The sequence below is a fragment of the Bombina bombina genome, chromosome 1 (genome assembly GCF_027579735.1).
Source record: "Bombina bombina isolate aBomBom1 chromosome 1, aBomBom1.pri, whole genome shotgun sequence".
Lineage (NCBI taxonomy): Eukaryota > Metazoa > Chordata > Amphibia > Anura > Bombinatoridae > Bombina > Bombina bombina.
The window spans coordinates 1,494,427,510-1,494,441,733 of NC_069499.1; the positions used below are offsets into that span (position 1 = coordinate 1,494,427,510).

At 37.6% G+C, this 14,224-nt stretch overlaps 1 protein-coding gene across 6 annotated transcripts in view; it reads left to right on the forward strand.

Annotated features, from left to right (window-relative positions):
- LOC128653928 (uncharacterized) overlaps positions 1-14,224 on the forward strand; it is a 155,520-nt gene that overhangs the window by 54,975 nt on the left and 86,321 nt on the right. For 5 of the 6 annotated variants that reach the window (XM_053707543.1, XM_053707528.1, XM_053707519.1 and 2 more), the window contains exon 3: positions 9,234-9,266. The exons of the other annotated variant lie outside the window; for it this stretch is intronic. In XM_053707543.1, coding sequence (XP_053563518.1) covers positions 9,234-9,266 — 33 coding nt within the window. The remainder of the gene's footprint in view (positions 1-9,233; positions 9,267-14,224) is intronic. 6 annotated transcript variants of the gene reach the window in all.

Below are 14,224 nucleotides of genomic sequence, written 5' to 3' on the forward strand. Positions count from 1 at the left end.
TTTTAAGCTAATTACACCTACTCTAAACCCCCTAATAAAATAACAAAGCCCCCCAAAATAAAAAAAAATCCCTACCTTATTCTAAAATAAAATTAGAAAAGCTCTGTTACCTTACCAGCCCTTAAAAGGGCCTTTTGCGGGGCATGCCCCAAAGTAAACAGCTCTTTTGCCTGGAAAAAAAAAATACAATACCCCCCCCAACATTACAACCCACCACCCACATACCCCTAATCTAACCCAAACCCCCCTTAAATAAACCTAACACTAAGCCCCTGAAGATCTTCCTACCTTATCTTCACCACGCCGGGTATCACCGATCGATCCAGGCTCCGATGTCTTGATCCAAGCCCAAGCGGGAGCTGAAGACGTCCATCCTCCTGCTGAAGTCTTGGCGCAAGCGGCGAATGAAGAAGTCCATCTTCGGGCAGAAGTCTTCATCCTATCCGGGCAGAAGAGGACATCTGGACCAGCAAACATCTTCATCCAAGCGGAATCTGCTATGTTCTTCCATCCGATGACGAGCGGCTCCATCTTCAAGACCTCCGGCGCTGATCCATCCTCTTCTTCCGACGACTAGACGACGAATGAAGTTTCCTTTAAGGGACGTCATCCAAGATGGCGTCCCTCGAATTCCGATTGGCTGATAGGATTCTATTGAGCTCGCATTCTATTGGCTGATCGGAACAGCCAATAGAATGCGAGCTCAATCTGATTGGCTGATTCAATCAGCCAATCAGATTTTCCCTACCTTAATTCCGATTGGCTGATAGAATCCTATCAGCCAATCGGAATTCAAGGGACGCCATCTTGGATGACGTCATTTAAAGGAACCTTCATTCGGACTTAGGACGTCGGAAGAAGAGGATGGATCCGCGCCGGAGGTCTTCAAGATGGAGCCGCTCATCATCGGATGAAGATAGAAGATGCCGCTTGGATGAAGATGGTTGCCTGTCCGGATCTCCTCTTCTGCCCAGATAGGATGAAGACTTTGGAGCCTCTTCTGGACTTCTTCAGCTGCTTGATAGAAGACTTCAGCCGGATGATGGATCTCCAGCCCCCGCTTGGGCTTGGATGAAGATTTCGGAGCCTGGACGGATCGGTCATACCCGGTGTGGTGAAGATAAGGTAGGAAGATCTTCAGGGGCTTAGTGTTAGGTTTACTTAAGGGGGGTTTGGGTTAGATTAGGGGTATGTGGGTGGTGGGTTGTAATGTTGGGGGGGGGTATTGTGTTTATTTTTACAGGCAAAAGAGCTGAATTATTTGGGGCATGCCCCGCAAAAGGCCCTTTTAAGGGCTGGTAAGGGAAAAGGGCTTTTCTATTTTAATTTTAGAATAGGGTAGGGCATTTTTTTATTTTGGGGGGCTTTGTTATTTTATTAGGGGGCTTAGAGTAGGTGTAATTAGCTTAAAATTGTTGTAATATTTTTATTATGTTTGTAATTAATTTTTTTATTTTTTGTAACTTAGCTTTTTTTTATTTTTTGTACTTTAGTTAGTTTATTTAATTGTATTTATTTGTAGGGATTTGTATGTAATTAATTATTGATAGTGTAGTGTTAGATTTAATTGTAGGTATTTTATTTAATTAATTTATTGATAGTGTAGTGTTAGGTTTAATTGTAACTTAGGTTAGGATTTATTTTACAGGTAATTTTGTACTTATTTTAACTAGGTAGCTATTAAATAGTTCTTAACTATTTAATAGCTATTGTACCTGGTTAAAATAAATACAAAGTTGCCTGTAAAATAAATATAAATCCTAAAATAGCTACAATATAATTATAATTTATATTGTAGCTATATTAGGGTTTATTTTACAGGTAAGTATTTAGCTTTAAATAGGAATAATTTATTTAATAATAGTTAATTTATTTCGTTAGATTTAAATTATATTTAATTTAGGGGGGTGTTAGTGTTAGGGTTAGACTTAGCTTTAGGGGTTAATACATTTATTATAGTAGCGGTGAGGTCCGGTTGGCAGATTAGGGGTTAATACTTGAAGTTAGGTGTCGGCAATGTTAGGGAGGGCAGATTAGGGGTTAATACTATTTATTATAGGGTTAGTGAGGCGGGAGTGAGGCCGATTAGGGGTTAATAACTTTATTATAGTAGCGGTGAGGTCCGGTTGGCAGATTAGGGGTTAATAATTGTAGGTAAGGTAGCAGCGATGTTGGTGGCGGCAGATTAGGGGTTAATAAATATAATATAGGGGTCGGCGGTGTTAGGGGCAGCAGATTAGGGGTACATAGGGATAACGTAGGTTGCGGCGGTGTGCGGTCGGCAGATTAGGGGTTAAAAAATTTTATTAGAGTGGCGGCGATGTGGGGGGGCCTCGGTTTAGGGGTACATAGGTAGTTTATGGGTGTTAGTGTACTTTAGAGCACAGTAGTTAAGAGCTTTATGAACCGGCATTAGCCCATAAAGCTCTTAACTCCTGACTTTTTTCTGCGGCTGGAGTCTTGTCGTTAGATTTCTAATGCTCACTTCAGCCAAGACTCTAAATACCAGCGTTAGAAAGATCCCATTGAAAAGATAGGATACGCAAATGGCGTAGGGGGATCTGTGGTATGGAAAAGTCGCGGCTGCAAAGTGAGCGTTAGACCCTTTCCTGACTGACTCCAAATACCAGCGGGCGGTAAAAACCAGCGTTAGGAGCCTCTAACGCTGGTTTTGACGGCTAACGCAGAACTCTAAATCTAGGCGTTTGTAAGGTAAATAAGCAAGGCATGAAGGAGTTACTTATTTGCCATATAACATTCCATTTGCCGATAATTCAATCTATAGTATATTTCATTATTATTACCCAGTTCTAAAATGTAATATTTGGTAAGCCCAAACGTCCTTGTGGAGGGACGGCTTGTTGCCTACTCAAACTTATTCTGGGCTTCTTGTTTTTCCAAATAAATTAATCTAGGTAATATTACCATTTTTATTCATTGAAGAAATGCTAAATAGACCAGAAATACAGAGCCACTTTGTTTGAAATGTCGTATGCATGATACAGATATACAGGTGAAACTCGAAAAATTAGAATATCATGCAAAAGTTCATTTATTTCACTAATGCAACTTAAAAGGTGAAACTAATATATGAGATAGACTCATTACATGCAAAGCAAGATAGTTCAAGCCGTAATTCATAATTGTGATGATTATGGCTTACAGCTCATGAAAACACCAAATCCACAATCTCAGAAAATTAGAATATTGTGAAAAGGTGCAATATTCTAGGCTCAAAGTGTCCCACTCTAATCAGCTAATTAAGCCATAACACCTGCAAAGGGTTCCTGAGCCTTTAAATGGTCTCTCAGTCTGGTTCAGTAGGAATCACAATCATGGGAAAGACTGCTGACCTGACAGTTTTGCAGAAAACCATGATTGACACCTCAAAAAAAAGCCTCAAAAGGTAATTGCAAAAGAAGTTGGATGTTCCCAAAGTGCTGTATCAAAGCACATTAATAGAAAGTTATGTGGAAGGGAAAAGTATGGAAGAAAAAGGTGAACAAGCAGCAGGGATGACTGCAGCCTGGAGAGGATTGTCAGGAAAAGGCCATTCAAAAGTGTTGGGGACTTTCACAAGAGCCCCCACCACACACAGACGGATCCTGGACATGGGCTTCAAATGTCGTATTCCTCTTGTCAAGCCACTCCTAAACAACAAACAACGTCAGAAGCTTCTTACCTGGGCTAAAGAAAAACAGACCTGGTCTGTTGCTCAGTGGTCCAAAGTCCTCTTTTCTGATGAGAGCAAATTTTGCATCTCATTTGGAAACCAAGGACCCAGAGTATGGAGGAAGAATGGAGAGGCACACAATGCAAGATGCTTGAAGTCCAGTGTGAAGTTTCCACAGTCTGTGTTGATTTGGGGAGCCATGTCATATGCTGGTGTTGGTCCACTGTGCTTCATTAAGTCCAGGGTCAACGCAGCCCTCTACCAGGAGATTTTGGAGCACTTCATGCTTCCTTCCGCAGACAACCTCTATGGGGATGTTGACTTCATTTTCCAGCAGGACTTGGCACCTGCCCACACTGCCAAAAGCACCAAAACCTGGTTCAATGACCGTGGGATTATTGTGCTTGATTGGCCAGCAAACTCGCCTGACCTGAACCCCATAGAAAATCTATGGGGTATTGCCAAGAGAAAGATGAGAGACATGAGACCAAACAATGCAGAAGAGCTGAAGGCTGCTATTGAAGCATCCTGGTCTTCCATTACATCTCAGCAGTGCCACAGGCTGATAGCTTCCATGCCACGCCGCATTGAGGCAGTAATTGCTGCAAAAGGGGCCCAAACCAAGTACTGAGTACATACAGTATGCATGCTTATACTTTTCAGAGGTCCGATATTGTTCTATGTACAATCCTTGTTTTATTGATTGCATGTAATATTCTAATTTTCTGAGATTGTGGATTTGGGGTTTTCATGAGCTGTAAGCCATAATCATCACAATTATGACAAATCACGGCTTGAACTATCTTCCTTTGCATGTAATGAGTCTATCTCATATATTAGTTTCACCTTTTTAAGTTGCATTAGTGAAATAAATGAACTTTTGCATGATATTCTAATTTTTCGAGTTTCACCTGTAATAGTATAATTTATATTACTTATAGGTCATGCCCAATTATCATTTAGTTCTGGTGCCAGGTTTCCTTTCTTCTCTTCAAAATGACAACAACAGAAATAAATAAAAATTGACATTAAAAATAAATGTGCTATTATTTATTTTATCAGAAAAAAACAACAGCAAAAACAAAAAGATTAATATCTATAATTATATTATTAGGTAGATTATTATATTATTATTTTTATATATATTAATTTTGTATTAACAAAAACAAACTGACAGTAAAAATATTATATTGCCAGATAAATCTTGAAAAGTATGATGTAATGTTGGTTTTTCCTAATGTTATTAAAGGGACTGTCTAGAATTGTTGTTGTTTAAAAACATAGGCCTAGATTTGGAGTTTGGCGGTAGCCGTGAAAACCAGCGTTAGAGGCTCCTAACGCTGGTTTTAGGCTACCTCCGGTATTTGGAGTCACTCAAAAATGGGTCTAACGCTCACTTTTCAGCCGCGACTTTTCCATACCGCAGATCCCCTTACGTCAATTGCGTATCCTATCTTTTCAATGGGATTTTTCTAACTCCGGTATTTAGAGTCGTGTCTGAAGTGAGCGTTAGAATTCTAACGACAAAACTCTATCTGCAGAAAAAAGTCAGTAGTTAATAGCTTTCTGGGCTAACGCCGGTTCATAAAGCTCATAACTACTGTACTCTAACACCCATAAACTACCTATGTACCCCTAAACCGAGGTCCCCCCACATCGCCGCCACTCAATTAAATTTTTTTAACCCCTAATCTGCCGACCGCCACCTACGTTATACTTATGTACCCCTAATCTGCTGCCCCTAACACCGCCGACCCCTGTATTATATTTATTAACCCCTAATCTGCCCCCACAACGTCGCCGCCAGCTACCTACAAAAATTAACCCCTAATCTGCTGACCGCAAAGCGCCGCCACCTACATTATAGCTATGTACCCCTAATCTGCTGCCCCTAACACCGCCGACCCCTATATTATATTTATTAACACCTAATCTGCCGCCCTCAACGTCGCCTCCACCTACCTACACTTATTAACCCCTAATCTGCCGAGCGGACCGCACCGCTATTATAATAAAGTTATTAACCCCTAATCCGCCTCACTAACCCTATAATAAATAGTATTAACCCCTAATCTGCCATCCCTAACATCGCCGACACCTAACTTCAAACATTAACCCCTAATCTGCCGACCGGAGCTCACCGCTATTCTAATAAATGTATTAACCCCTAAAGCTAAGTCTAACCCTAACACTAACACCCCCCTAAGTTAAATATAATTTAAATCTAACGAAATTAATTAACTCTTATTAAATAAATTATTCCTATTTAAAGCTAAATACTTACCTGTTAAATAAATCCTAATATAGCTACAATATAAATTATAATTATATTATAGCTATTTTAGGATTTATATTTATTTTACAGGTAACTTTGTATTTATTTTAACCAGGTACAATAGCTATTAAATAGTTAAGAACTATTTAATAGCTACCTAGTTAAAATAATTACAAATTTACCTGTAAAATAAATTCTAACCTAAGTTACAATTAAACCTAACACTACACTAGCAATAAATAAATTACATTAAATACCTACAATTACCTACAATTAAACCTAACACTACACTATCAATAGATTAATTAAATACAATACCTACAAATAACTACAATGAAATAAACTAACTAAAGTACAAAAAATAAAAAAGAACTGTTACAAAAAATAAAAAAATATTTACAAACATAAGAAAAATATTACAACAATTTTAAACTAATTACACCTACTCTAAGCCCCCTAATAAAATAACAAAGCCCCCCAAAATAAAAAAATGCCCTACCCTATTCTAAATTACTAAAGTTCAAAGCTCTTTTACCTTACCAGCCCTGAACAGGGCCCTTTGCGGGGCATGCCCCAAGAAGTTCAGCTCTTTTGCCTGTAAAAAAAACATACAATACCCCCCCCAACATTACAACCCACCACCCACATACCCCTAATCTAACCCAAACCCCCCTTAAATAAACCTAACACTAAGCCCCTGAAGATCTTCCTACCTTATCTTCACCATACCAGGTTCACCGATCGGTCCAGAAGAGCTCCTCCGATGTCCTGATCCAAGCCCAAGCGGGGGGCTGAAGAGGTCCATGATCCGGCTGAAGTCATCATCCAAGCGGGAGCTGAAGAGGTCCATGATCCGGCTGAAGTCTTCATCCAAGCTGGGCAGAAGAGGTCTTCCATCCGATTGAAGTCTTCATCCAAGCGGGATCTTCTATCGTCATCCATCCGGAGCGGAGCGGCAGGATCCTGAAGACCTCCGACGCGGAACATTCATCCTGGCCGACGACTGAACGACGAATGACGGTTCCTTGAAATGACGTCATCCAATATGGCGTCCCTCGAATTCCGATTGGCTGATATTGGCCAATCGGAATTAAGGTAGGAATATTCTGATTGGCTGATGGAATCAGCCAATCAGAATCAAGTTCAATCCGATTGGCTGAATCAAGTTCAATCCGATTGTAATGTTGGGGGGGGGGTATTGTATGTTTTTTTTTACAGGCAAAAGAGCTGAACTTCTTGGGGCATGCCCCGCAAAGGGCCCTGTTCAGGGCTGGTAAGGTAAAAGAGCTTTGAACTTTAGTAATTTAGAATAGGGTAGGGCATTTTTTTATTTTGGGGGGCTTTGTTATTTTATTAGGGGGCTTAGAGTAGGTGTAATTAGTTTCAAATTGTTGTAATATTTTTCTTATGTTTGTAAATATTTTTTTATTTTTTGTAACTTAGTTCTTTTTTATTTTTTGTACTTTAGTTAGTTTATTTCATTGTAGTTATTTGTAGGAATTGTATTTAATTTATTTATTGATAGTGTAGTGTTAGGTTTAATTGTAGATAATTATAGGTATTTTATTTAATTTATTTATTGCTAGTGTAGTGTTAGGTTTAATTGTAACTTAGGTTAGGATTTATTTTACAGGTAATTTGTAATTATTTTAACTAGGTAACTATTAAATAGTTCTTAACTATTTAATAGCTATTGTACCTGTTTAAAATAAATACAAAGTTGCCTGTAAAATAAATATTAATCCTAAAATAGCTACAATATAATTATAATTTATATTGTAGCTATATTAGGGTTTATTTTACAGGTAAGTATTTAGCTTTAAATAGGAATAATTTATTTAATAAGAGTTAATTAATTTCGTTAGATTTAAATTATATTTAACTTAGGGGGGTGTTAGTGTTAGGGTTAGACTTAGCTTTAGGGGTTAATACATTTATTAGAGTAGCGGTGAGCTCCAGTCGGCAGATTAGGGGTTAATAATTGAAGTTAGGTGTCGGCGATGTTAGGGAGGGCAGATTAGGGATTAATACTTTTTATTATAGGGTTAGTGAGGCGGATTAGGGGTTAATAACTTTATTATAATAGCGGTGCGGTCCGCTCGGCAGATTAGGGGTTAATAAGTGTAGGCAGGTGGAGGCGACGTTGTGGGGGGCAGATTAGGGGTTAATAAATATAATATAGGGGTCGGCGGTGTTAGGGGCAGCAGATTAGGGGTACATAGGGATAATGTAAGTAGCGGCGGTTTACGGAGCGGCAGATTAGGGGTTAAAAATAATATGCAGGGGTCAGCGATAGCGGGGGCGGCAGATTAGGGGTTAATAAGTGTAAGGTTAGGGGTGTTTAGACTTGGGGTACATGTTAGGGTGTTAGGTGCAGACGTAGGAAGTGTTTCCCCATAGCAAACAATGGGGCTGCGTTAGGAGCTGAATGCGGCTTTTTTGCAGGTGTTAGGTTTTTTTTTCAGCTCAAACAGCCCCATTGTTTCCTATGGGGGAATCGTGCACGAGCACGTTTTTGAGGCTGGCCGCGTCCGTAAGCAACTCTGGTATCGAGAGTTGAAGCTGCGTTAAATATGCTCTACGCTCCTTTTTTGGAGCCTAACGCAGCCTTTATGTGGACTCTCAATACCAGAGTTATTTTTATGGTGCGGCTACGCGGATCCTTACCGACAAAACTCTAAATCTAGCCGATAGATAATCCCTTTATTACTTATTCCCCAGTTTTGTATCACCAACATGGTTATATTAATATACATTTTACCTCTGTGATTACCATGTATCTAAGCCTCTGTAAACAGCCCTTTAACCTTAGTTCTTTTGACAGGCTTGCCTTTTAGCTAATCAGCGCTGACTCATAAATAACTCCACGGAGTGAGCACACTGTTATTTATATGAGACACATGAATTTGTACTATCAAGCTGTGAAAAACTGTCCAAGTGCACTGAGATAAGGGGGCCTTTAAGGACTTAGAAATTAGCATATGTGCCTTCCTATGTTTAGTTTTCATCAAAGAATACCAAGAGAACAAATCAAATTTCATGATAAAAGTAAATTGTAAAGTTGTTTTAAATTGCATGCCCTATCTAAATCATGAAAGTTTCGTTTTGACTAGACTGTCCCTTTAAAGTAATCCATGTTTTTCTTGAATTGATCCATAAGCCTGTGCACTTTTATAACTAAAATGGTCTGTGTATAAGATTTTGCATTTATTCTTTATCTTGTAACTGATACTCAAGTATGTATTTGGTACAACATTACTAACCTGTTCAATAATAATTTTCTAGTCATGTCTTCGAGGTCAATATTACATATACTTGGTAAGTATGACCAATCTCTTAGCACAATGTGCCAATACTTTGGTTTTATTGCTTATAAAATAGTTATATTGTAATATTTAACGGGATCTTTTAAACAAAGGGGTCTATAATATTCCAAATAATAATAAAATAAAAAAAATATATATATATATTTTCTTTGTGCTGATTTTGTTTTCTAGTTTTTTTTTACTCATTATTTGTTTTGTGAGTTACCCACATAAATATTAGGTTGTCTTTTCATTTAAACGAACACTTTCAGAAAATAACTTTAGTTAAATATATCTTTTTTTATAGCAAACATGGTCAACAACAGCATACGAGTAATTTTTTCCTAAATAATTTATTTACTACATAGACCTAATACCAGTCGTGTTAAATTCATACTGTTTCTGGTTTTTTTTAAAAAATCTGTTATTTTTTTTTACATGATGGAGCTGATATAATCAGCACTAAAGTTATTTCTCCGTTTCTAATTCTGGTTGTGCAAATTACCCTCTATAAAATAGTACTTTCTCAAGCAAAGCTCTGACCCTGATCATTACCACAAGGAAGATACAGTTGCCAGCTCTATTTGTAAGAGATTAGTATGGGCAGGAGTTAATGGAAGTGTAAGAGTGATAGTTTTTGCTTTTTTTCCTATGCACTTTTTATATTAGTTTACTTGTACATGTTATATTTAACTCACATACATACACACTAGATTCATACACATTGGATTGGAATAAAAACACCCACCCACCACACCTTACCTTAATTCCCCTTGCCTAAAATATATCTCTTACCCAACACCTCAACCTGTTTTGTTTTGCAATTTTTTTTTTTTACTTTTTTCAAGTTCAAATAGACATAAAACCCAAACTTCCCAATTTACTACTATTGTCTCATTTTCTTTATTCTTAACTATTTTCCATCTTGGAAAGAAATTATAGTGCAGACTTTACAGGGGCCGAACTCTCCCCGGAACCTGGAAGTCTCAGAGAGATGAGAGATGCCTCCCATAAAGCTCTCCTCTCAAACAAGTTCTGTCTTAAGATTCTATACAAGTAGATTTTGTTATTCTTCTCTCATGGATGTTCTCTGAATTTCTGTATATGCGGGAAAGACAAGCCCAGTGCAATATAGTACTCTATGACATGAAAGTTTTGTTACACTTATACTTTGTGCTTTGTAATGTATATTACTTTACACTTCAGTTTGAGTCCTTTAAGTTTTATTACATTTAAGTAAGTAAGTAGCACTTTCTATTTTGTATTTTAATGCATTTAGATATAGCAGTGATTTTACAAATTTTTAATATGTTTTCAAAGTTTCTGTGTTATGTTAACAAATTAGGATCATACTTTGTATATTTATGTGTATCTTTTACAAATTACATTGCCCTTATATTGCATTTGTAATAATTAACATACAGTTTCAGAAAGTGGGAGGGACAGGGAACTTCCCAGGGTGTGTCTGATTTTCTCTCATAATTCTCATAATATGCTTTAAGCATTTTACTGTTTGCACAAAATTCACAATCCACTTATTTAACTGGCAGAAAAATAATGTATACTAAACTAGAGACAAATGTAAGTTAAATTGTAGTGAAAACATTTAATTTTGATTTATATTTGCTGCAAATGAGAAATTATATCAGTGTCTGATGCTCACCTGAGCCTCAACACTTTCTATGGAAGAAATCTCTCATCTCTCTTGGACTTCCAGGTTCCACCCTTTTCAGTGAGTCCAGCCCCTGTGAAGTCTGCACTATACGTTTTCTACAAACTGCAGAATCTTTAATCATTGTGTCCATAGAAAGTAAAAAAGCTCTCTGAGAAACAGAATCTAACAGGGGTTTGAAGATAAAGGGACATAGAACCCAAATTTGTTTCATGATTCAGATAGAGCGTAAACAACCCTACTGATTTACTTTATTCTCTTTGTTTTTATTTATTGAAGGAGCAGCAAAGCACTACTAAGAGATAGCTGAACACATTGGGTAAGCCAGTGACGGGAGACATAAGTGTTCAGTCGCTAATCAGCAGCTAGCTCCCAGTTCTGTATTGCAGCTCCTCAGCCTACCTAGGTATGCTTTTAAAAAAAAAGGCTACTAAAATAACAAAGCAAATTAGATAATAGAAGTAAATTGGAAAGTTGTTTAAAATTGTGTGCTCTATCTGAATCATGAAAGAAAAAGTTTGTGTTTCATGTCCCTTAAATAGGTGAGCACCTGACACTGATATGAATTCTAAGTTTGCAGCAAATACAAATTAAACTGAAAAGTTTACAATACAGTTTATGTTAAATTTGCTTTTATTTTAGTATACATTACTTTTCTGTCAGTTAAATAAGTGTATTGTGAATTTACAGCAAATTTCATCTGCATACAGCTGTCACGATAAATCAGTGAAATGTAAAGGCATAAAATGCTTTAGAGCATAGTATGAGAATTGTGAGTAATACTTCCCTGTTCCTCCCACTTTATGAAGCTGGCAATTTTATTTTACATAAAACAAATGCAAAGTGCAATGTAATTTGTAAAAGATGCATATAAATATACATGTTCTATGTACAATATACAAATGAACACCCCTTGGAGAAGTATAGCAAAATCTGCCTTTTGAGAGCCAGATTAACTGTTGCGCACAAGTGATATCGGTTTTATCGTGGGTGCTTGCGAAGGTCAGAGCTAGCGCCCCTACTACAAGTAGAAAGTAAGTTTGCTAAAGTGCAACTAAAATTGTTATGCTTGAATAAAAAGTTGCACAAAACACATTAACATACATTAAAAAGTATAGTTACACTCATAATAACACCATCTGATAAAAATTATTTAAAAAAAAATTCCAATCAAAAGTTATAAGGGCTCAAAGATATGAGGTCTCAGAAAAAAATCGGACTGTAAAAGGCAACGTAGAAATACATACATATACATGTCTAAATATGTATACATATATATATATATATATATAGATATATGTATGTGTATATATGTATTCACAGATACATATATACAAGTAAACACATACATACAGTGGGGCAAAAAAGTATTTAGTCAGCCACCAATTGTGCAAGTTCTCCGACTTAAGAAGATGAGAGAGGCCTGTAATTTTAATCATAGGTATACCTCAACTATGAGAGACAAAATGTGGAAACTAATCCAGACAATCACATTGTTTGATTTGGAAAGAATTTATTTGCATATTATGGTGAAAAATAAGTATTTGGTCACCTACAAACAAGCAAGATTTCTGGCTCTCACAGACCTGTATCTTCTTCTTTAAGAGGCTCCTCTGTCCTCCACTCATTACCTGTATTAATGGCACCTGTTTGAACTTGTTATCAGTATAAAAGACACCTGTCCACAACCTCAAACAGTCAAACTCCACTATGGTGAAGACCAAAGAGCTGTCGAAGGACACCAGAAACAAAATTGTAGGCCTGCACCAGGCTGGGAAGACTGAATCTGCAATAGGCAAGCAGCTTGGTGTGAAGAAATCAACTGTGGGAGCAATAATTAGAAAATGGAAGACATACAAGACCACTGATAATCTCCCTCGATCTGGGGCTCCACGCAAGATCTCACCCCGTGGAGTCACAATGATCACAAGAACGGTGAGCAAACATCCCAGAACCACATGGGCGGACCTAGTGAATGACCTGCAGAGAGCTGGGACCAACGTAACAAAGGCTACCATCAGTAACACACTATGCCGCCAGGGACTCAGATCCTGCAGTGCCAGACGTGTCCCTCTGCTTAATCAGTACATGTCAGGGCCCGTCTGAAGTATGCTAGAGAGCATTTGGATGATCCAGAAGCGGATTAGGAGAATGTCATATGGTCAGATGAAACCAAAGTAGAACTGTTTGGTAGAAACACAACTCGTTGTGTTTGGAGGAGAGAGAATGCTGAGTTGCAACCAAAGAACACCATACCTACTGTGAAACATGGGGGTGGCAACATCATGCTTTGGGGCTGTATCTCTGCAAAGGGAATAGGATGACTGATCCGTGTATCTGAAAGAATGAATGGGGCCATGTATCGTGAGATTTTGAGTGCAAACCTCCTTCCATCAGCAAGGGCATTGAAGATGAAACATGGCTGGGTCTTTCAGCATGACAATGATCCCAAACACACCGCCTGGGCAACGAAGGAGTGGCTTCGTAAGAAGCATTTCAAGGTCCTGGAGTGGCCTAGCCAGTCTCCAGATCTCAACCCCATAGAAAACCTTTGGAGGGAGTTGAAAGTCTGTGTTGCCCAGCGACAGCCCCAAAACATCACTGCTCTGGAGGAGATCTGCATGCAGGAATGGGCCAACATACCAGCAACAGTGTGTGACAACCTTGTGAAGACTTACAGAAAATGTTTGACCTCTGTCATTGCCAACAAAGGAATATAACAAAGTATTGAGATGAACTTTTGATATTGACCAAATACTTATTTTCCACCATAATTTGCAAATAAATTCTTTCCAAATCAGACAATGTGATTGTCTGGATTTGTTTCCACATTTTGTCTCTCATAGTTGAGGTATACCTATGATGAAAATTACAGGCCTCTCTCATCTTCTTAAGTGGGAGAACTTGCACAATTGGTGGCTGACTAAATACTTTTTGCCCCACTGTATATATATATATATATATATATATATACATATATAGATATATTTATAAGTGCATTGGAGCCCTTTGCAGTCATGTAGCTGAAGACTCATATTTATGACATATTTATATTTAATAAAGTGTTTAACCGTGTATTTACTGTAAATATTTGACATTCCAATGTTCTTTACATAAGGAAACATGGTCTATGCATTTATAAATAGATATTCCTATATACGGTATATCTGTATATATGTATACCTTTATGTAAAAGGTGTAGAAATATATTTCACCAAAAAAACGCATTTTATATATATATTTAAATATGTATTTATGAATAAATAGAACATATTCTGCTATGTTGGAATGTGAAATAT